Here is a 25,870-nt window from a genome sequence, read left to right as displayed (position 1 = left end):
TATGAAAGCTATTGACTTAAAATTGTATTTGTTTTAATTTAAAAGACAAATTTTAAGAGTAAGTATTCAGATTTAGCAAATTTTTCTAATTTTTTTTTATTTTAAAGAGGATTTTGTAATTTTAACACGTGGCTTAGAAAGATTCAACAAACTTTTCGATGAATCTAAATCAGAAAATTCAACTGAGGGGTTATATGGTCCCTCGAGCCAGGAGCGATTTCTGAGTTCAGAGCCAGGAATAAACCCAGAGAGCTTCAGAGTGTGGCCCGCTCCGCCTCCCACCCCCCAAAAAACAAAAAAAAAATGTTTTTTTGGTTTTGAGCCACACCTGGCAGTGCTCAAGGGTTATTCCTGGCTCTTCACTCAGAATATACTTCTAGCAGGTTTGGCGTACCATATATGATGCTGGAGATCTAACCCAGGTCAGCCACATGCAAGGGAAATGCCCTAACCACTGTGCTGTCACTGTGCCCCATCCATTATTTTTTTTAATTTTTTTTATTTAAACAACTTTATTACATACATGATTGTGTTTGGGTTTCAGTCATGTAAAGAACACCACCCATCACCAGTGCAACATTCCCATCACCAATGTCCCAAATCTCCCTCCTCCCACCCATTCATTATTATTATTTTTTTTTATTTAAACACCTTGATTACATACATGATTGTGTTTGGGTTTCAGTCATGTCAAGAACACCACCCATCACCCGTGCAACATAATGTCACTCATGTATATTGATTTTTTAAAAAGTGAAATTTATTGCAAAAATAATGTTAGCTACAATAAATCATAATGCTCTTAAAAATGGAGAATATCATACCAATACTAATGATTATAGTTCTACCATTTTATTTGTGCTTTTAAGAAAATATTTACTGGACCAGAGAGATAGCACAGCAGTAGAACATTTGCCTTGCATGCAGCCGACCCAGGACGGATGGTGATTTGAATTCCAGCATCCCATATGGTACCCGAGCCTGCTAGGGGTGATTTCTGAGTGCTGCTGGGTCAGTGGGGGATCAAAGCTGAAAAATCAACCTAGGATCTCACATGTGAAACCACCACATTCTGGTCCTTTGTAGTAAAATTTACTTTATAGTAAAATTAGGTGCCCTTATTTATTTTAAATAAAATTATATAATGGATCAGAGACAAAGTAAAGTTGTCAGGGTATATGCTTTTTAATGCAGCCAACCCTGCCTTAGTTCAAGCACCATACAGTTTTCTGAGAACAACCAGAGTGATGATTACAATACCCAGCACTGCAAGGCATAAGCAGTACCATATACACAAGCTTTGCATGAACCAGCCCATATGGCCAACAATTGCTAGGAGGCCACTTTCAGACCTCCCAAGAGCTGCTCGAGATGACAAAATATCTTCATAGTATGTCAGTTACAGCATTTTAAAATTTCAAAATATAACCTAAAAGAAATATACAAGTCAGTAGCAGAATCTGTTATTCTAAAATTAAACACTACTACAATAAATATAAGAGTAAAAAGTAAACTGTCATTTGAAAACATTTACTGATTTATTCTGCATGATGTTAGACATTATTTCTTAATTTTTGTGTTCAAGAATATTTTATGAATTATTTATTTAACTTTATGAGTATTTTAATACAGTGTAATTTTATTTTGTTATGTAATTTTAAGTAAGGAACAAGTAATTAAAATACACAGCAGATAGAACAATTAGAGTACCTTCATTTCATAAACAAAATTGGTTGAGTGAACTTTTGCATTTTACTAGAGTAATTAAATTACCAAGTAAGAATACATTCAGCCAAAAATTAAGCAGCCCATAAACTAATGCGAAAGATCAACACATTTCGAGGTCTAAAAATATCTTAATCCATCTCTATTTTTCTGCAACTATTATAGAGATTTTGTAAAGACATTTCTAAAAGAAATATTGAAATGAAAATAAAGGGGAAAATGAGAGGACTGATAAGAGGGGATAAAAGAGACTAAAAATTATCTGGCATATATTTAAAAGCAGAATCAAAAGTTGTCAGAAATGGAGACAAGGTATAGCACCTAGAGAGACCATGACTTGTACATAGAAATATGGCACCACATGTGGTAACTGTAGCTCTCCTAATAGTAAGCCCTGAAAACAGACTAGTGTGGCTCCTTAAAACAGAACAAAATAGGGCTGGAGTGATAGCACAGTGGTAGGGCATTTGTTTTCCACATAGCCGACCCGGGAAGGACCCAGTTCGATCCCTGGCATTCCATATGGTCCTCCTAGTCTGCCAGTAGCATATTTCTGAGCACAGAGCCAGGAGTAACTACTGAGCACCACTAAAAAAAAAAAAAAAAAGAACAAAATAGATAGAACAAACAAACAAATGCAGCATCAAATTTCCTACTTGGTGGTACATTTGCTAAATGGATACCAAAGAATGATGCAGACTTGACAAAGCTTTTCATAATAATCTTTGTACAGAGAAGTTAATTTTTGTGATTTTACTGTCAGAGATTATAACTTCTTTTCTACTTACTATGAATTGGACCCATGGAACACACCATTAAGATTTGTCATCTTCTGAGAGCCACTCTATGCAGAAGCAGATGTTTAGCAGCTTAAATTCTATAGCCCATTGGATCTTTATAGCAGCACTTAGTGGTTAGTAGCACCAGTTATCATTGCCTAATTTTAGTAATAAAAAAGTAGTTGCTAAAAGAGATAGATAACTTGCTAAAGGTTACAGTTAGCAGTTGAACCTAATCATAAAAATACAATAAATGCTACAAATTGTAAACTTCTTTTGAAATGGTATAATAGAAATTTCTAGTATCGTCATCACTCTGCAAATATTTATTAAAATGAACTGATAACTATAGGTGGGGATGTGCATTTGTTAATGAACCAATAACAATAGGGGAGAAGAAGACCACAACCTTTGTATTATATCTTATATTCTGTTCTGAATTATGATTTTTATTCTCTTTCTCTTCTCCATCTCCCTACTCTGAAATAAAATAACTAAAGGGCCAGAGCAGTAGTAAAGAGATTAAAGTGCTTGAATTACATGAACCTGATCCTGGTTTGATCCCTAACATTAAATGTGGTCCCAAGTACCACCAGGAGCAATCCTCTATCTATACTCTTAGTTCACCAATTGTGACCCATCTCCTATGCCAAAACAAATATATATAAAAATAGTTATTTGGGGGTCCGGAGAGATAGCATAGCAGTAGGGTGTTTGCCTTGCATATGGCCAACCAGGGAGGGAAACAGTTCAATTTTGGCATCCTATATGATGCCTTAGCCTGACCGAGGAGATTTCTGAGTGCAGTCAGGAGTGTGGCCCAAAAACCAATCAATCGATCAATCAATAAAGTTTAAAGAAATAGTTATTTTTTATCTTACTTGAATAATGTTATTTGTATTAGTTGCAGATATAATATCAGGTCAGATCTACTTTGTAGATCTAATATCTACAAGTCTGGTTTAAAAAATTATAAGTTTTTTTTTCCTAATATAAATTCTTGCTTTCCTAATAATTTAGTAATTTGTACATTTTAAAGTCAGTTTTATTATATTTCATTCTGGAAATAATATGTTGATTTTCATTATAATATATCATCATTCAGTGTATTGAAAGTCAACATTATAAATTTCATAGAATTTTCATATGAAGGTTTCTATTTGTGTCTATCAAAGTTGTTTATGTGCCCTACATTAGGGACTTTTTAATATTTGCATTTATATTTCCAAGGCTTCACTCTATGCATTAAAGTAATAATTTATATACTAATCTATAAACTCAATTCTTTAATCCACAGGATTTTTTTTTGGAGGGGGGCCACACCCTGTGACTCTCAGGGTTACTCCTGGCTATGTGCTCAGAAGTCACTCCTGGCTCGGAAAACCATAAGGCTGCCAGAGATCGAACCCAGGTCCATCCTGTGTCAGCAGCATGCAAAGCAAATGCTCTACTGCTATGCTATCACTAGGCCCCAGAATTCTTTATTTTTAAATTTATTATAAATTATCTTGTAAAGAATTTAGGAGATTTTTGGGCCCGGAGAGATAGCACAGTGGTGTTTGCCTTGCAAATAGCCGATCCAGGACTAAAGGTGGTTGGTTCGAATCCCGGTGTCCCATATGGTCCCCCGTGCCTGCCAGGAGCTACTTCTGAGCAGACAGCCAGGAGTAACCCCTGAGCACCACCGGGTGTGGCCCAAAAACAAAAAAAACCAAAAAGCAAAAAACAAGAATTTAGGAGTTTCGAATTTTGAAAGTTTAGGTTTGATATTTATATTAGATCATAAGTACCAATATATTGTGCTAAGTTTATGAATCATTTTTGTGCATGAGGGGGCAGTGGAAAGGAGGAATCCAAATAAGTGTTTAGGAGGCCTGAAAAACCTCTCCCCTAATTCTCAAACAACAGAGAAGATAGTTTGAATGCAAAGCTGGACAATGTGGTACTGGCTCAGGCCCTATTGTTCTGGACAGACCTACTTCTGTTGGACCTCCCAGGCTGCACTTCAGCAATTGATCAACTCTGTTTATAAAATAATGAGCATTATCAACATTAAAATGGCAATAATAAATATAAATTTTGAAGGTGGTTTAGATAATTCAGACACAAAACACAAATTGAATATAAATACATCTGAAAAACAGCAATATCTTATATATGTCATATAATTATTATTAAATATGTATTCTCATGTCAGCAATAGCATTGTTTAATATAATAAAATATTAGTTATTTTTACTTTGAGATATATGGGCTATTTTTGGAAAAGTTATAATCTATAAATTTATAGCAATAAACTTCTGAAATGTTAAATAATAGTACAAAAGGAATTGAAAAGAGATGAGAATATTTTTGATGGATTCCTATCTTTCTTGGCTTTATGGCTAATTTTTCACATTTAGACATTCACTGGTGTCAGTTCTACTGCACAGGCATGTTAAAAGAGCCTTTGCAAATCAGCTTTAAATTTATTTTCTTGCTCTGGTTTTTGTGGTTTAGTATATTTATATGGCATTGTGTTGATGAGTTTATTGAAACTAGAGGCATGTAAGAAAAACTTAAGGTTTATCAATGCATGACTAATTTACATACTTTATATTTACTCTAAAAGCATTCCAATTTGTATTTGGCAGAAATTATAGTGAAACTAACATTTCATTAACTATGATATGCTGTATTACCAATGTGCCTGTTCACTTATGTCAAGGGAATAACTTGGCCCCCAAACCTACCACTCATAATGAAGTGACTCTTGAAAGACAGTGTCTCACTAGGTCAACATGTTACTTCAACTGATTCTAACATCAGACATACAAAAGATATGATCCTGAAAATTAGTTTTCTAGATGAAGATGCTTTATTAAGCAGCATTTAAGAAGAGCTGCACAAAACATTGTCCTAAGCAAAGGTTAAGGTGACAAAGCAATTGAGCCTTTTAACACATAAAGAAAGGTGGAGGTGAAATGCTATAGTCATTCAAAACAGCAAATAATTAATTAAGTCTCTTTGTTAATAGGCAAGAGGTCAAGTACAAAGCCACAGTAATGATATAGTTTGCATTCTAAACAGTGGAGTCATTGACTTGAAAGAAGCTAGATTGGATTGTTGGGAACTAATTAAAATGAGGATTTAATTTAGAAAGGATGTGATATAGTTTGAGAGATACTATTAGAGACTCAGATATGGCCATTTACCTTGCATTTTAGTCTTATTAGTTCTGTAGAGTTATGACCCGTGAGTTCCTTTTCCTTGCTTTTTCTTTGATTAAATGATTCTACCTATTTGTTCAAATCTGTAACTAGTAATTTTCCTAGGCTATTGATTGTGCGATTAGATCACTGTGAACTAATAGATAACATATATAAAAAAGTTAATAAAAAGAAATATCATGTCCTGGAATATTTTAATTAGATAATTAATCATGTATTTTCTGATTGTTGTATCTACAATTTTTAAAACCTGGAGTTATGAGGATATTAAGGCATTTATTTCATTGTAAAAGGAGATGTTCAGAAATTTCTTACTTAAATGTCAACATAAAGCAGTGTTGCAGGAATGACAGAGGGTCAGAATTAAATGTCCAGATTATCTAATTGAAAAATAATATAGTAGAAATATGTGGGGTTTGGTGTCAAAAATTATCTTTAAAAAATAAGAAAAGAACCTGCCATTCACAGGTATATTGAATTCAGGGAGGCAACTTGTGCTAGTCAGCAACATGAAGGGGTGGGCATTATACTCACACACACACACACACACACACACACACACACACACACACACACACAAACACAAAGCAGACAGATGGCAGGGTAGGAGAGTAATTGATCAAAGATAAGGGAGAAAAAGGTAGCAAGAATTTGGGGCTACACATTTTTAAATGAAGCTTTAATAGAGGACTTTTATGAGAGGATTTTAGTGAGTTTTCGGTATATTTTCAAGAAAGGCATTTTGGGTGAAAGTAGGCTTAGGTTAAGTACAGGTTCAAAATATTGTGTAATAATTTTATATGAAATAAAATATATCCCAATGTGGTCAGTCTAAAGCTTGATATGTTGCCTGTAAATCCTTACTAAAGTAGATCGGATCCCTAAAAACTATATAATGGAATGATTTTTTTAATCACTGATATTTTCACTCATTCCTTCTTGGCACATCTCCATTCTTCAGTGAAGTTAAACTCTTAAGTTTCTACCATTTAGATGAAGAATGGTGGGTGGTGAGCATATGTTTCTGAGAATCTGCTGTTATTTAAATAAAAGCTGCCTTCATGCATTTAACCCACAGGCATGTAAAACCAGTTGGAGATTATTTTCCTTAATTCTATTTGGCCTTGTTTTACTCCATTGTAGAAGTATTTGAAGATTACTAATGGTTATACCTGAGTCTAGGAAAAGACTCATTAAGCTTCAGCTGTGGGAACCATATGGAAATTAGATCCCCTCTGAATTTCTTCTAAAAAGAAGATAAGGGTTTTCTCCCATTTTGACTTAATCTCTCACTTCTGTTCAAGTTTTGAGAGAAGCTGTTGATCATGTTTGAGTCGTGGAATGGCCTCTGAGCCAGTAAAATGCACAGCAAACGAAGAGCCTGAACATGACAGCTGTAGAGATTAGAGTCCATTTTGTGTGCCTATAGAATTAGAAGACTGATACTCAGAAAAGCTGGCGAGCTTTCTTACATTAATCAATGTCTTCCCACCTAAAATCAAAGTGGCTTCCTATAAGGAACATCATGTGTGGGCAGACAATATATGTTCCATTTTAATTGAGTTCCCTGTGTTTGGAAAAGCAGTTTATAGGCAAGAAGAATGTGTCTACAGATAGTGTTTACTAAAAGAATGATAAAAAAGGAGAAAATCTGAAACATTATGGTCTCAAAATTCTCAGTATTTTATTTTTTATTTGGATGGCTTTGTAAAATTGTAGTTTAAATAACTACACGGTTATAGTAGTATTAACATCATGGTTTTGAAATACAGTTACTGTACCTTCACTACCACCAACAAACATCCAGGACCTCCATTACTGGAGGTTTTATGTCACTTCTAGTCCACTTCATTGTCTCCTAGCCACATTCGCCCCATAGCATACTCAGTCTTTATTAAAAAGACAAATCCGAAGTCATTGCATGGTTATTGCTAAACATGTGTCCTCAATTAAAAGCTACAAGACATTCTTTAGCCTTAAGAACATGTGCTCAAGTTATTTAGAACATTTGCCAATGTAGAGACATATTGACTTCTGACTTTTTCGTTTTGTTTTGTTTTTTTGGGCCACAACCAGTGATGCTCAAAAATTATTCCTGTCTCTGCACTCAGGAATCGTTCAGGGGGGGACCATATAGAGCACAGGAGGATGGAACCATGGGGTCTGTCCTATGTCAGCCACGTGCAAGGCAAACACCCTACCACTGTTCAACTGCTCTGTTTTGTTGTTGTTGTTGTTGTTGTTTTATTTGTTTGTTTTACAAAATATAGAACTTCTTCCCCAATCACTAACAAGGGAAAGAGCAATCTTGTACTCTGATTAGCAACAGCAGTGAGGTCCTCTTAAGTTACTACCAGTCAAATATAGCAATTCCAAGGGTCTTCTGTCTCCAAGAGTTTCTGTATTCTTTTTGGCGAACCATTATTGTAACACTCTCTTTTCAATTATCTAGACAGGTTATGTTCTTCTGTCTGAATTGGTTTGCTCTTATAAGAACTTCTATTAGTACTAGATTTTTTTTTCTTGAATGATGGCTATCCACAGCCAGGTCACAAGACCATTCTGCATTCTGCACTGCTTTCCCCCTATATGTGGGCCTGACACTTCTTGTCTAGTCAGGGTGGTGCTTAGGTATGCTCAGGGGTCATGAAGGACCAAAGATACAATTTTGGATTTAAACATGCTCATCATGTTCTTTATTACTTAATTTACATATCTATCCTTCTGACAATTCTTTTAATCAACCCCAAATTTTTGCCATTCTCAACTTTTCTCCTTTCATGTATAGACACAAAACCATTTTTAAATTCAATCTATTAGGACTGGAGCAAAGCACAGTGGGTAGGGAATTTGCTTTCATGAAGCTAACCAGGGTTCAACCCCTGGCATTCCATATGGTGGTCCCTTTAGCACCATCAGGAATGACTCCTGAGTGCAGAGTCAGGAGTAACCTTTGAGTAACCCTTGAATACCCAACAAACAAAAAACAAATAAATTCAACCTATTCTCATCACATATCTTATCACATCCTCTACTCTTGCCCCTCTTGGTAGCTCTGAAAATGTCATCCCCCCAAAAGGAAGGTATTAATATTAGGAGATCACAAAACAAATGTTTGACATTTAGAATAGCAATTAGACATTTAATTTAATCAGTGTGTTTTAGTTTATGACAATGATAAATAATAGCATAGTAAGAAATTATTGCTATATAAATAGAAAATAAAATGCACAGAAAAATTCTGACAGCTTAGCAACCACAGCAACCAGCTCTCTAGCTGAGCAAGTGCATGACTATTTTGTTTTTAGAGATGACTAGTTGCTGTTGATTTTGTAAAATCCCAAAACTCATGTTTTTTTCTGAGGACAATTTGCTAAAGCTATTTAGTCTACTGTTGGGGGCATCAAGTTGAAATTATCAAGGGAGTTAAATTGTATGTAGTTACTGGTGCCTACCTAAGAGTTCTTCCACTAAACAATAGTGCTATATTTTAAAAATTAATAAGTTCAACAGGGTTAGAACAGAAACTAACCAAGATACTGCATAATTTACTCATATTCTAACCTCTCAACATTTTCTAGGATATTGAACATTTTAGAGAAATTAGGGTAGTTTCTATGCTCATATGGAAGGAACCCTACCTCTCTCTATACATATACATCACTCATTTCACTAGGAAATTTTGAATCCAGTAGAACAGTTGAAACATTAATAATGCATGTCATAAAGCACTAGAGAGCATGTTAATCTGCAGATATATGTGATGGAAAAGAGAAAATGGAATTGGGTATAATATCTCAGGCCATAAAAATCAAGTATGCAAAAAATATAACTTCATTTTGCTGTTTCTAACTTTAATTTTCTTACTGTACAAAAGTCTTACTCATTTTTGAAACAGAGTAAACTTAAAAGCATCTTGAAACAAGCAAGAGAAAATTAAATGGTTTTTTGTCTTGTTAGAATATCCAGAAAGCTCAAAATTCTTAGGGTGATGGGAAGGGATCAGGGATCTTAGTATGATAAAGGAAGGGACCAGTTGGCCTCTGGTAAAATCCTTCTATGCTGGTATTCTTGGAGAGGAATGTCTTTATCTGTTGGAAAGCACCCTACTTTGTGACATTATTTTGAAATTTGATATGATATGCCCATGAAGGCAGCCTCTAAAAAGAATACATTTCCATTCGACTTTATTTTTATTGCTTGATTTTGAAAACCGTCAAATGACAACTGTAGTTTTGAAACCAAAACCACAATAATTATAATTAATAATATAGTTAAGTAATAAAGTAATAACTTAAAGTTATTGTTGCTAGTTTACAGTTTTTCTTTAGAAATAAATATTGAAAAACATTTAATCTACTGATTCCTCAATTATTGTAATTGTTTTGGGTATATATTTTTATTTTTGAAATTTATCAGTGACTGCTGCATTTTCCATTTCAGCTTATACTTAAGTCACTAAGTTTTCCCAGTTTTTAGGGTAAAATTAAGGGGATCGCCTTATACTTGGGTAGGCGTATACTCAAGTACATGGTTATATATTCATATAACCTACCAAATATAGTGTTTCCCAGCCTACCAAATATATAGTGTTTCTCCACCTAGTTGAATTAAAAGTTTAAGGCTTTCAGAGTAATTGTAATATTAGGGTTCTGAAGTTAGAATAATTGTCTTCCTCACACCTATATTCATTGCAGCACTGTTTTCAATAGACAGACTCTGGAAACAACCAAGATGCCCTTTAACAGATGAATGGCTAAAGAAACTGTGGTACATATACACAATAGAATATTATGCAGCCACCAGGAGAGATGGTCATGAAATTTTCCTATACATGGATGTATATGGAATCTATTATGCTGAGTGAAATAAGTCAGAGGGAGAGAGATAGACATAGAATAGACTCACTCATCTATGGGTTTTAAGTAAAATAAAAGACATTTTTGCAATAATTCTCAGAGACAAAAGAGATGAGGGCTAGAAGGTCCAGGTCACAATATTAAGCTCACCACAAAGGGTGGTGAGTGCGGTTAGAGAAATAACTACACTGACAACTATCATAACAATGTGAATGAATGAGGGAAGTAGAAAATCTGTCTCAAGTACAGGCGATGGGGTAAGGAGGAGGGAGATTTGGGACATTGGTGATGGGAATGTTGCACTGGTGAAGGTGGGCATTCTTTATATGAATGAAACCCAACTACAATCATATTTGTAGCCAAGGTGTTTAAATAAAGATATTTATAAAAAGAATAATTGTCTTAACCACAGTTAATTTTAGTTTATTCTATCTTTTTAAATAGTAATCTGCTCAATATTGTATAGGTGTTCTATTATAAATGCATACTATTGTACTCTATTATGGATGCATTCTTCAAGAATGAAATAACTTCAATAGAAGGAAAAAAATCTTTCTTAACTACAATAAAAACAACTCAGAGAAACCTGTGTGCTTCCCCTCCTCTGATTGTGAACAGAATCATAATACCTTTATTAAAGGTCTTTACTTTGAGAATCTATTATAGGAATAGTCAGTAATTTTGTTTGTTAATTATGCATATCCTCCAGTTTCACTTTACTTTAAGTCTATGGTATGTGTGAAATAAAAATTTATAACAGGAGAAGTATTTATTTTTCAGACCTTAGGTTTCTTTATAGGTCACATAGAAATTTCTTTGAATACGTTGATTATGGCATGATAGAATACACAAAAAAATAAGTATTGCATTTATTTATTTATTTATTTATTTATTTTGGTTTTTGGGTCAAACTCAGCAGCGCTCATGGGTTACTACTGGCTCTATGCTCCGAAATAGCTCCTGGCAGGCTCGGGGGACCATATGGGATGCCGCAACTTGAACCACCATCCTTCTGCATGCAAGGCAAATGTTCTGCCTTCATGCTATCTCTCTGGCCCCAAGTATTGCATTTTTGCTATGTATTTTCTATATAGGCTATTTATGTTTATTCACATATGAATTACAAGTGAGATACTTGTATATGTATAATGCCATTGTATTTAATTCAGCAAATTGCATTTTTCAATGTTTTGAAAAGCTTTAATTATTAAATATTGTAGAAGTTAAATCATTGGTTAAATTTTTTAGACTTTTTAAGTTAAGTGAAGTATTTATTGTTCAGAATTTTAAAACCGATTTACAAAACTTTTTAATAACAGATATTAGTTATATACTTAATTTTACCTAATCACTACTTTATTTACTAAGACAAGTTGTCATATTTTTGTTTATATTTTTCTATTAATTGTTATTTACAGTAAAATATATCTTAATTTTAATTAGGAAAACCTTTTTATTTGTAAAAAAATATTATTCTATGAATTTTGTTTGTCTTATCAATGCTACTAAAATATTTACTCATATAAGGAATGTAGAAGTCAAATTGGAATATATACATGTTCCTGCTACCATATTTTTAAAACATTTAGACCCCTGACTAGAATTCCTTAGATTCTTTGAATCATTTTATTGCTGCTTCTTAACAACCTGATTCACTAAGGATATACATTGAAGAAACAGCCAAATTAGAGAAATCATTCCCTCTACCCATTTCCACCATCCAGAATGGGCCTCAGTGTAGAAACATTGAGCTCAGTACTAGGAAGTTATATTCATTTCTTATCAAGTTTTTCTATATGTATTTTGTCCTGATGATACCTCTCCCTTAATCTTCTCTGCCAGACAAAACTTGTTCCTTTTCCAAGAAGAAATCTTTTAAGACAGGAAGATAGCATTCAGGTTTAGAATCGGGCATTGCATCTGAAGCTCCAGGATCAATTTCTGGTGCATCATGGTCTCCAAAGCACTACAGTGAATGTCCAATGAGCACAAACCAGGAGTAGCTCCTAATGCCACTGCCTGTGCAGTCCCCCAAAACAAAAAAGAAGTATATAATAGTTTGACTTGGGTCATTAACCTAGGTGATTACTACATTATATTTAATTCACTTTGCCAAAAATACACCATTATGTTGACGTTTCTTGAGGTATTCAGAGCAAAAGTAATTGTAAGGATTTAGCACACATATTTATATATGCTATTATATTTGAGGATTTATTGTGATGTATGTCTGTGAGGAGGGTGACTGAATACTGAGAATGAAGCCCAGGGCCTCACAAGTACTCAACTGGTGAACCACATCTACCCACTGAAAGTATATCTGAAACAATAAACCACATTGTGAGGATTTTGACAATGAACCCAATGCACTGTTTGAAAAAATTCACACAATACAAAGAGGGCTACAAGAGTAAAAATGAAACTGAAATACTTTTTAAGTAAAAAGTTTTGAGAGCATGAAAGCTGCCTTAACGTTAGATAAAAAGCAATTTAAAATTGAATTACATGTTCAAATTTTGTATTCTTGATAGTGAATCGAGTACTAATTCTAACACTGAAAATAGTGTTATGTTTCTTTTACAAATAAACCTATTTATTATTAACTTAATCTGTAACTTTCAATATGAATACTATTTGTTGTTTAAATTTAAAATATAGAGTTCTAGGTTGGGGGTGGTGAAGCCTTCCTGGTCTTGGCCTGGATCCTGGACCCCTGTGGCTAATGGGTCTGAAGGTTGCAGGGTAACAATGGAGAAATGATCCACAAGGAAGGAGGAAGGAAGGAAGGAAGGAAGGAAGGAAGGAAGGAAGGAAGGAAGGAAGGAAGGAAGGAAGGAAGGAAGGAAGGAAGGAAGGAAGGAAGGAAGGAAGGAAGGAAGGAGGAAGGAAGGAAGGAAGGAAAAGGAAGGAAGGAAGGAAGGAAGGAAGGAAAAGGAAGGAAGAAAATGAACAGGGGGACATAAGGACAGAGGGAGGGAGAGAGGGAGGAAATATTTGTTCAAGAAAGAATGCATACTTAGATAAAAATCCATCTCTATTTCTTTGGATTTTGTTGTTGATCTTTGTGAGTGTTTTATCTTGGATGTTAACCCTTTATCCCAATTAGTTGATGTCTTAAAATTTTAGCTTGTATTCCTTTGCCATCCAAAATATTTTTAGTTTGATGTAGTCCCATTTGTTTGTTTGTATTTCTGTTGCCTTGTGCAGTCACACACTTCATCTGGGTGCTCATATATACATTGCTGTGGTGTTACAAGATTATACATTCTGCTATTATGCCAAAGATTTCAGATAGCGGAACTACCAGCACTTCAGCTGGCTATGTGGAAGCCAGTAAGGATTGAATTTTTACACTCTGTGCTTGTAAAGAAGTTTCTTTACATTAGACCCTGTTTCAACTTTTAATTTTACATTAAGTAGTATTTTACTCTGTATTACTGTAATAATAAAAACAACTCTACTTTTATTTATTTATTTTAAATTAAATTTAAGATTTAGTCATAACCAACATTTAGGACAAAAAAGATAGCCTCTCTAATATAAGGCGCCTTCTAAATATTGGTTCTTAGTAATCTCCGTAAGAGAAGGCTTAGGTTTCTTTGTTATACGTGCAATTTAATGTCCATAATGTCCCTGATATCTGGGGGTAGTTCAGACCCACATGTGTTCAGAGCTTAATCCTTCCATTGTACTCAGGAATCAGTCTTGGCACTCCAGGAACCATATGTGCTTCTAAGATCAAACTTTGGTCAACTCTTTACAAGGCGAGTCACTATACTACTTCCTGGCTCAGTCTTTTATATTTTTGAGGAATAAAATAACTCATCTTTCAAAATAATTAGATGATATCTCATTCAGAATTATAATTCTGAAACTAATTTTATGATTTCCTGTGCTAATCCATATTTATTTAAATAGAGTATATTAAAATCTAAGCCCAGAATGGCAGTACAGAATGAAGGGCTTTTGCCTCATCTACACACACCTGCTGTGACACATCTGAGCACAGAAGAACCAAGTCCTGAGTACCAGTAGTGTGACCATAAAGCAAATGTTTACCAGTAGGAGATGCTAAAATGTATCACAGGGGAAGAAAATTGAGTGCTTAGATAAAGAGTTAAAGTATGTGCATGACATGACAGTAAATACAAGGGTCAGAGATAGAAAAGGTATTGACTTTTTTGGGGGTTGAGGGGGTTGAGTCACACCTGGCAGTGCTCAGGGGTTACTTCTGGCTCTACGCTCAGAAATCGCTCCTCACGGGCACGGAGGACCATATGGGATGCTGGATTCGAACCACCATCCTTCTGCATGCAAGGCAAACACCTTACCTCCATGCTATCTCTCCAGCCCCTTGACTCACTTTTTAATCTCCACCCCACAAAACACAATAGAATGTCATTGGCTTCCAAAGAACTTTCTCTTTTTTTTTTTATGCCTTTTGTTGGAACATAAAACAATAAAGGAGTTATAAAGATGGCAAAACCTAAAGCATGGCACTATGTAGCTTGTTACAAGGTATAGTTGACAGTAATTGTTTTTAAGATTGGAAATTAAATGGAAGAAGAGGTCCATGTTCTATGGACCACTTTTTCAGCCTCTACCATATCCTGCTTTCTTCCCTATATCCAGTTTGAATACAGAAAAATTCTTCAACAAGAAATTAACCTGCTGGGACCTCTACAGTTTAGATAAAACTCTAAGCATCTTGTTCAAGTCTCTGGAGAAATATTCTGTAATTAAATCACTGGCATCAAACACAAACTGCTTAAAATCCAAGCTCCAGAAATAAATATTGTAAAACACTTCTTATAATGAAAACATTAAGGTACAAATTTAAATGCAAATGTCTGCATTTATTGGGTAGCATACATTGTATACCCAAGTAAGGCATAATCCTTCCATTATTATTCTTTATACTTCCTAGGAGATAGGCATGTGGCCAAGAAAATTTAGATTAAAAGAAGTTCAATGACTTTCACAATGTAACTCTATAACAATTCTCATACTACGTCTACTTACATCAAAGTAATGCATTCAATGGCCTAATGATTAAAATACAGATATAGATTTTCTAAGCAGCAACGGGATTAATGGTAGTAATAGTTTTTTTATTTTGAATCATTTGATTAGATTCAGTCTCATGTTATATTAAAATCTATAGATATATTTGAAGTTGTAATTCATAAGAGTATAATTACATACATAACTCACTCTGCATGCTCTATTTTGTCTCATATTCTGAAAATATAGATTATGTTAAAATATAAATACTTTTTGACTCTCAAAATCTTAAAATTCACCTCAACTAGTTTTATGCAGGGAAGTCTTACTTCTCATGTTATTTTTATTAATTTTAATATCACATAAACATGAGATAAAGAAACTTAGTAACAAATTAAGGCCACATTCCTTTATTGGAGCTATTTTTCTTAAGAAATGTCATACTACACAAACAGTTATCATCTGCTAATGACTTATCCACTCATCAGGAAAAAAAATACAGGCATGTGTTTCATCATACACCAACTTCCACCCACCTTTGTTTGATATCCTTCCTGATCTTTTCCCAGTACAATCACATGAATATTTTCTCTCTAAAATCATGTTATGTATAACATTTTAATTTGTATGGTTCTGTTGATTTTTCCACATCAATGAATATTTTATAATAAATCATTTTAAATGACTGAACATGTAATTTCTTATGTAAATGGAATATAATGTATTTAACCAATTTATTATTAACTGTTTTCTTTTTTAAGAAACATATTTTATCCACAACCATGCTGAGTTTTAATGGAAATTTTTCCATGTAACTAGAATTTTGCACATATACAGAATCATTTAATTAGGATACATTCCTGGAAGTGTGACCTTTACATAAAAAAGAATATAAAATATTGACACTTTTATAAAAGGGCATGTTATGAAACTATACACTTTCTATGCCAAATGCTCATTGCCTTATATTTTCCACAACAAAGTGTATTGTCATTATTTATTTGTCAATATTAGGAAAACAATTTTGTTTTAAAATGAAGTAAATGATTTTCAGCATTGAACGCTATTTTTATGGATACTTGAACAAAGAGCTGTGGGAGAGAAATTTTCTAGAAGTCTATATCTGCAGAGAATATTGAGTACATCAACTTGAATGTGCCTAAAACTTTTGTTCTGTGTTTACTGTTACTGAGCTATTGAGTTACTGAGCTAACTCACAGACTTTCTTTCTCACCAATTAAGCATTTCAGTTGTACTGCTTAGGCCACACAAGGTTTTTGTGAGTTCTTTATTGGCTGTTAAACCTATTGCTGAATTGTGAATATTTTTTTCAATTCAGTTGGATGGCTTTTGTTTTAACACATATTCATTTTCCATGCCAAAATATTATGATTTGGTGTAATTTCATTTCTTCATTTTTGTTTCTGTTCCTTTGCCAATTATATCATATATTAAAAACACCTTTCAGATCCATATCCTGAAGTATTTTACCTATTTCTCCTTATATGTCTTATAGATTTTGATCTGATCTCAAGGTATTTGATTCACTTTGAATTGGCTTTTATGGAAAGGATGAAATATGGATCCAGCTTCATTTTTTTCCATATGATTGTCCAATATCCACAGCACCATTTGTTGAAGAGGCCAACTTTACTTGAATCTCATTTGTTGAAAAATACTTGACCATAGATCTGATAATTTGTCTTTGGGTACTCAATTTTAGCCCACTGGTCAGAGATTTTGTCATTATTCCAGTGATATTAGCCTTTTTTAACATTGAGTTAATTAATCATCACATACTTTAAGTTAAATGTAACAAATGACATTTCTAATTCTTTTATTTAAAAGCATTCTTCTCATCTTTTCTTGAGGATTTAAATCAAACTCCTCATTTTCAATAAAACAGAGAAACAAGTATATTATCATTTAAAATATTTCATTAGCTTAGTTAGCATGAATTCTTTTTCAGAAAATTAATAAATTAATAATAATAAAACCATTGATTCTCGTTCCTTTTGGGAGAGTTCAGTTTTGGCTCATCTTTTTTTCTAGATATTCAAAATGAGAAATACATAAATAGTAGCTTCATATTAATTGGGACCTTAATAGGATTTATGTCCTTTCATGAATGTGAAGAATTCGGGCCCGGAGAGATAGCACAGCGGCGTTTGCCTTGCAAATGGCCAATCCAGGACCAAAGGTGGTTGGTTCGAATCCCGGTGTCCCATATGGTCCCCCCGTGCCTGCCAGGTGCTATTTCTGAGCAGACAGCCAGGAGTAACCCCTGAGCAATGCCGGGTGTGATCCAAAAACCAAAAAAAAAAAAAAAAAAAAAAATGAATGTGAAGAATTCTATAATGACTTTGATAGAATTAATTTTTGGTGACTTTTTTAAACCAATAGATATATAACTCACTGTATAACTTTATATTATTCCAGGTCGCCCAAAAACCCAGACCAGAAGATTATTAAGAGGGTGATTGCTCTTGAGGGAGATATTGTTAAGTAAGTACTTTAATTTACTTTTACTGTTGTTTTGAGTTAAGTTATAAAGAAATTTTGATTTTAAGTAAAACTATTCAGAAAATAATTCTCAGTTCTAAGAACACTAAGGGCCTTCAAAAAGCATGAATATGTTTTTTAAAAAGCAAGATAAATATTTCAGGATGTGAGGCTTTTCTTTATATTGTGAACTTTTCTTTATTTTATTCTTTTATATTATTCTTTTATTGTAACTCATTCATGAAATAAGTAAAAGTGTATCACATCTGAGGCCATGGTGATAGTACAGTGTGTAGGGTGCTTGCCTTGCACATGTTGACCCAGATTTAATCTCTGTATCCCATAAGGTTTCCCAAGCTCACTAGTAGTGGACCCTGTTCTCAGAGTCAGGAGTAAGCTGTGAGCACAGTTAGGTATATCCACAAAACAAAAGAAAACAAAACAAAAACATATTTTGAACACATTTTCTAAAATGACTATGAATTTATCATTTATCAAATATTAAGACCAGATGATTATTTTAGATCATGATGTCAATTCATTTTAGATCATTTCAAAAACATTTTACTATTTTAGAAGCAAATGGAGAAACTACATGTAATCTTATATAATAAAACAGACATAGACTTGGAAGATATTGTGAATGGGGATTCAGACCCATCGCAAAAAGGCCAATATTATAATAAATCAAGTCACAAAAAATTTAAGAATCTCCATTAGATATAAATATTATGCTCATGCGATACTTTTAAGTGTGTTAAGTGTAAAATATTATATGGATATTGACATGCCTATCTCACTAAGATTAATCACATCTAGTTTTCTATTTCAATTGTAGAAACATGCATTATTATTTCATTTGAATACTGAGCCACCATTGCTGGATTATTAAGTGGTTAATTATTATTGTTGTGTTTCAAGGACTAAAGAGGCCAAAGGAAGGATGATGGGAATGGCAGGTTAATGAATAGACAGAATATACACATTTGTTGCTTCAGTTCAGTTTTATATGGACATGGCTTCTGTTGTCCCCTAAGCGATTTGTGAAATCAAAAAGCACTGATCATGGATCACCATAACAGTTATAATAAAGGCAATGAACTGAAATATTCTGAACATTATCAAAATGAGATTTGAAGTGAGCATATACTATTAAAAATGACACAGTAGACTTGCTCAATGCATATTTTGTACAAGCTTTCAATTTGTTTTAAAAAATGCAGTATATGCTGTGCATAATGAAATTAAGTGCAGTAAACATTTTGCCTGTAAAAGATGAGTGAAATGGGAAAGGATGTGAAGCAAAAGCTTTTGAATCAAAATTTGAATCAAAATTTTTATTTTTGACTAAAAATAATTGCTTTAGAAGATAATTTTGTAGTAATTAGAAATTTAACAATGTGTAGTGGGCACACCCTGTGGTGCTCAGGGCCTGCTCTAAGCTCTGTGCTCAGTGGTCAGTTCTGAGCTGTACTTAGGAGACCTTGCAGTAGTGCTTGAGATCTTATTGGGGCTCCCACAAGCATTTTATGTGCTTTAATCCATTGAGTTATTTGTGGCTACAGAAAATTCTATGAATTTTAGTAAATCTTTATATGATTGTATAATTCTCATCATAATAATTTTTGAATAATCTGCTACTTTCAGAAGTCCCTTTTTTTTTTAACTTGCACTTAACTCTGACTCCCTACATTACCAGTTGCAGACAACCACAGATGTACTTTTTTTTTTATGCCTTTTGTGTATATTTTATTAAATGACTACTAGCCAATATCTAGCCTTTTGTATATGTTTCTTTTTTTATTTTTGGGCCACACCCATTGGTACTCAGGAGTTACTCCTCTCTCTGTGCCCAGAAATCACTCCAGGCAGGCTCAGGGACCATATGGGATGCTGAGGATTGAACTTGAGTCCATCCTTGGTCAGACATGTGCATAGTTTCTTCATTGTATAGCTAGTTTTATTCCTCTGCTTTGTTTTTGTTTTTCTTCATTAGCTCTATATTTTCTGTATTTTGTTTTTATCTGTATTTTTTCTTCATTACTGTTAAGTTATGTATGGGATATGGACCTACCACATTTGAATATCCATTCACAAGTTGATGATACATATATAATTGTTTCCAACTTAAGATATAATTGTTAACATTTTAACAATATATCTGTGTAAATACTATGGATTTTTAGTTTTGGATAAATGTGTCTTTCTTCCTTTTGACATATACATTAGATGTTAAGATAAGTTTATGCATTTATATATTTGGTTTTTTTTTATTTACTTATTTTGTGGCCATACCTGGGAATGCCTAGGAACTTTTCCTGGCTTTGTGTATAATAGCAACTCTTAAAAGTGCTCAGTATCACCATATGTGGTACTTGGATTGAACTGGTGAAATCTAAGTATCCACATGCATGACAAATACCTTACCTCTTATCTCTCTAGTTCCATGTTTTAATTTTTTTTAAAAAATTCTATTTATATTTAAAATGTCTATTTTTTCTTTGTGGACTTGGACAACACAATCAAGATATCTAGAAAAATGGCTGAGAGCAATAAATGGTCTAGAGGTGACATAAGAACAACGGATGGAGGATTTAGGCAGTTTGATAGTGTGGCTATGCAATAACTTTGAACAAATGGATAAACAAAAGCTTAAACATTAACACTAACCAAGTTATCTTAATAATAATTATTTTAAACAGGTATTGAAAATTGCTAGAAAAGTATCTAAAATAATGGGATTGGAGCTATAGCACAGCAGTAGGGCATTTTTCCTTGCACGTGGCTGACCCAGGAAGGACCTCAGTTCAATCCCTGGCATCCCATATGGTCCCCTAAGCCAGGAGTGATTTCTGAGCACATAGCCAGGAGTAACCCCTGAGCATCACTGGGTGTGGCCCAAAAACCAAAAAAAAAAAAAAAGATAAAATCCACAAAAGGACTATTTCTCCTACTTGCAATCTAAAATTGTTCTAGGTTTTTTTTATTATAGTCAACACTTGGTATTATGAATAGTTTGCTTATAGCCATCATAATGGGTGTGAAGTAAAATCTATGGTTTTTATTTGCATTTTCCTGAAGGCTAATGATGTTTATCATCTTTGTATGTGCTTATAATTTGCATACATACTTGATGAAGGATCTGCTCAATGCACTTATTTGTTGGGTATTGGTTTGCTTATAATTTGAGTTACAAGAGGTTGAGTCAACTTATTTGACTTGATGCTTTAAATAGAATGGCCATTATGAGGAGAATTAATGTATGTATATTATAATGTAATTATACTGATATATGAGTATGTTAATATGAAAGAGCTTAGTTTAAATTTCCTATAATATATGAGTTATAAATTTATAAAAATTGGTGGCTGTTTTATAATTTTTCAGATTGAACTTAGCTTCCTGGTTTCAGGAAAAAGGAAACTGGAAAGAGTAATATGTTTATAAAGCATATAAATATAAAAAATATGGTTTTAAGAACCAGAGAGATAATAGAAGGGAGAAGGCACTTCCCTTTCATATAGTCAATCCATTTGATTCCCTTAAAACTACCAGGAGCCCTCCCCTGAGCAGAGTTCCAGGAGTAAGCCCTGAGTATAACTATGTATGGACAAAACCCATTTCCCCTAAATAAGACTTTTATATTTGGCAAAAGAGTTTGTGTGGATAGGATACAATATTTATTTGAAGACTGAATCAGCAAGCCTTAGAAACATTATGCTAGATGAAAGAATTTCTTCACAAAAGACCACATATCATATGATTTTAATTATATGAAATATCTAGAATAAGCAAATTCTTTTTTTTTGGGGGGGGCCACACCCAGTGTTGCTCAGGGGTGACTCCTGGCTGTCTGCTCAGAAATAGCTCCTGGCAGGCACGGGGGACCATATGGGACACTGGGATTCGAACCAACCACCTTTGGTCCTGGTTTGGCTGCTTGCAAGGCAAATGCCGCTGTGCTATCTCTCCGGGCCCTAGAATAAGCAAATTCTAAGGCCCTAAAAGTATACTGTGTTTTCTAGGGATTTAGAAGTGGAACTGGAAATGCTGAAAATAGATGCAGTTTATTCAGGTGTATAAAAATGTTTCAAAATATATTTTCATGATACCACATTATTGTAAATATATTAAAAAAGTAAGTCTATGATTTTATTGGAAAAATTATATATTATTGAGTCACTTCTAAGTAAAACAATGTATGAAAACAAAATAATTAGTAAATAGGTACACGTTTCATCTATGTAATATTATAGGCTTAGGAATGCAGGGTTCTATTTTTACATATAACAAAATACTATAAATCTTATAATTAATTTAGTAATTATTATTGGTTATTAATTGCACAGTCAGATTGCAAAGGTTAGCAATACATAAAAACTCTATGCAAGCAGAAATTGTACAATAGACCGTGCTGGAAAAAAGTCCAGCCTGTTTCTTACTTCAATAAATGTATAGGCTGGGTTAACAGAGCAGAGAGTAGAATAAGACTTAATGGTATAAAGAATGAAGAATAAGAAGGTGGGGGAATGATTGATTGCACCTATATTCCCCATTATTCCAACCCAAATGTATAAATCCTAGCTTCTTTGTTCTAAATTTTATTTTTATTGTTAAACAACAGGTAAAAAAAATGTAGAATTATTAATGTTCAAATTTTTCCAACTTGGTACATACCCTCTAAAATGTAGTTAGTTAGAATCTTGAAAAATAGTAAAACAGTAAAGAGGTTAAAGTTGTTTTTTTGAGTGCAGTCCACCCTGGTTTGATCACATGCACTGAGCACCACTAAGCATGATCCCTGAACATAGAAGCAGGAAGAAGCATTAAACACTGCTGTGTGGTCTAAAAACAAAACAAAATTATTTACTAATGGACTAGAAATACTACTTTAAAATTTTAAATCTAAAATAATTGATAATTTTTTTTAAATATTGGACCTAACATCTTAGGATTTTTGGAGAGTTATAATTGAATAGATATTTCCACAATAGTTTTATTTTCTAATAAAATGTTTTTAGTTTCTAATAAAATAGTTTTATTTTCTAATTCAGAATTTTATAAATAAAACACATTACTTTTTTTTTTGGTCATCTGGTTTTTTGTGTGAGTGCCACACCCAAGCAGTACTCAGAGCTTATTTATGGTTCTAGATTCTATAGTCAATAATGGCAAATGATAATAAAGGTCCTTCATTGCCATCATCAGTTGGGATCCTCTAGGCTTTACCTAGCTATAGGAAGCATTGTAGGTGAAGTCCCAATGTCTTAAGCTGTCTATACCAGGGAGTGACAGACTAAATTATGTTTCCTCACTTCCCCTTACCCACCACCAATCCAGATCATTTAGAGGGAGGTCTCAGACATTTTATGTATGGGAAATGTCTCTCTTCTGCTTGGCACTTTGTGATGTTCATGTTACTAGCATTTTTCTAGTCCAGTAGAAGCACTTGCTATTTTGTGCTTGGCCTCTGTTCAAATAACTATCAGCACTCCAGTGATGTGTATGAGCCCTTTAAGCTCCAATTTTTCAGTCTATATTCCTTTTGCAAAACCCTGCATCCTGGAAGCCCACTGGTTGATTCTGTTAGTTACTCCTTTCCTGGTAGTGTCTTCAGCTGCTTCTTCCACTAAAGATTCTGCACTGTGATCTGTCTGACCCTTTTCTAAATACTGTATTTCACTCTATTATTATTTAGTTGAGATTTTGCCTAGATGAGTTTTTACTAATGTACTTTCTGGTGGGGGTACCCTATTGTGATTTTTCAGTATTGTTGAAAAACATTAAGGTATTTTTAGGAATTAAAATATTACTTACAAATGTACCCTTTTCTCTATGACCAAGAGTCTAAAATGCAAGAACATGTTAAAATATTTTAAATATGCTGCCTACCATGAAAAATCATCAGACTATTTATTCCAGAGTTTATAGAAGGCAAGTTGCTTTTTTGTTGTAGTTGTGAACTTTCTAGTTCCTCTATACTTTGAAAAATATTGAATTATCCAATACATTAGAAAACACAATTAAAGGGTCCTAGACTATTTGGAGGGGGGTGGATGGAATGACAGTTTATAAAATACTCAATCAAGGCAAAAATAATTATGACATAGTGGGGCTTACTATAGATTTTGTGTGCTATTTTAAATTCTACTAATGAAATGTTAGGAGAGGAGCTATTGTTTTGGGATGTTAAACAGTTTAAAGTCTTAATCTGCTCCTCAGTTTTTACTCTTCTATTAAACTCCTGTATTTTACCAAAGCAAGACAAAAGGCAAACAAATGTTCCACACAAAGGTTTTTAGATACTATATTTAATTTTATTTGGTTGGAAGGAGGCACCTTTCAGACACCCTTAGGCCCTCTAGGTAGGAACCTCCAGAGATACATTCAGCAGTGCTTGGAGATAATGTGCTGCTTGGCCTCACACAAGGCTTGCATCTAACTCCTGACTATCTCTAGCCCTCAAAACTCACTTAAAGAGCACCTGTATTAAAAATACCTCGGCAGAAAGGTATGTTAGGAGCCAGTTATTTCCCTCACCTATTAGAAAAGTTGGAAAAGCAGTGCAGCAGAACTTGGAGCTTCTGTTGATTTAAGCTCTCAGTCTATTGGAGTACTATGTTTGCTTCTCTTGTTCCCCCCATTGCAACTGCTGGTTTCCTTAAATGTGACACCTGCTTCAATGAACAGAGAAAAGTCTGAGTGTGCCCTTGGGGTATAGATGGAGGATATAGGAGAACAGGCTTGGCTTTGTCAATCAGTTGATAAGCATCTGGTGGGAAAAGTGTGCTTCCCTGATACAAACATGTGTCTAGTCCATCACCTCATATAAATCCTGTAGATATAAGGATCAACAATAATGTGAGGTTGCCTGTTTCTAAATAACAAGATTAGCAGTCTCGTTGCTAGGCATCAACATTTGAAACGTTCCTGTCAGTAAAACTAGTATTGTTCCTTTTGGTAGTTGCTTTTCTCTTTATAGAATATAATTTTTAGTTATATTTACCCTGTGGTAAAGAGGGGATTACATAGTTCTGAAGCATGGAGGCATCTCTTTAAGGTACCTCCCTACTCCTAAATTTTAATTGCACCATAGTGTGAGCCTGGAAAAAATGAAAGACATAATGAATATCCTTGCACACATACTTTGTGTGTTTCCTCTTGTATAGCATAACTAGAAGTAGAAGTTAATATATATTTATGGAGGTAATTTTAATTCTAAAATGCATTGAATATTTCTTTCTTAAGATACTTTTGCATATTTACAGTTTTAACAACAATTTATGATATATGCTTCAGAGGAAATTTATGTAAATATCATACAATGAAGAAGTTGTGGGTCCAGAGCAATAGCACAATGGGTGGGATGTTTGCCTTGCATGCAACTGACTTGGGTTTGATCTCCAATTCCATATAGTCCCTGAGCCTGTCAGGAGCTGTTTATAAATTCGAGCCAGGAATAATCCCTGAGCGCTGCTGGGTGTTGCCCAAAAAGCAAACAAACATATAAAAAAGTAGTTAATCTCAGATTAAAAAGTCAATATTTCAATAAAATTTTGAAATTGATTTTAGATAATCAGGATATATTTCTTTTAGTAAGTTCACTAATGGTGTATTCTTTAAAAATGTTTATTTAATACATACTTGTATAGTTGAAATAGAATAAATAATACAAGTTTACTGTCCTCATGGACCTTATATTTTAATGTGGAAGAAGGCGACAGACACATGTCTGACATATACTATGCCAATATGTACAATGGAAAATAATACTATGTAAATGTTCACTAAA

At 33.7% G+C, this 25,870-nt stretch overlaps 1 protein-coding gene across 1 annotated transcript in view; it reads left to right on the top strand.

The window, feature by feature from the left end:
- Positions 1-25,870, top strand: part of IMMP2L (inner mitochondrial membrane peptidase subunit 2) — a 950,803-nt gene that overhangs the window by 580,609 nt on the left and 344,324 nt on the right. The window contains exon 4 of the mRNA XM_049783675.1: positions 18,016-18,081. Within this exon, the coding sequence (XP_049639632.1) occupies positions 18,016-18,081 (66 nt within the window). The remainder of the gene's footprint in view (positions 1-18,015; positions 18,082-25,870) is intronic.

The sequence above is a fragment of the Suncus etruscus genome, chromosome 1, assembly GCF_024139225.1.
Source record: "Suncus etruscus isolate mSunEtr1 chromosome 1, mSunEtr1.pri.cur, whole genome shotgun sequence".
Taxonomy (NCBI): Eukaryota; Metazoa; Chordata; class Mammalia; order Eulipotyphla; family Soricidae; genus Suncus; species Suncus etruscus.
This window is presented reverse-complemented; position numbering and strand designations above follow the sequence as displayed.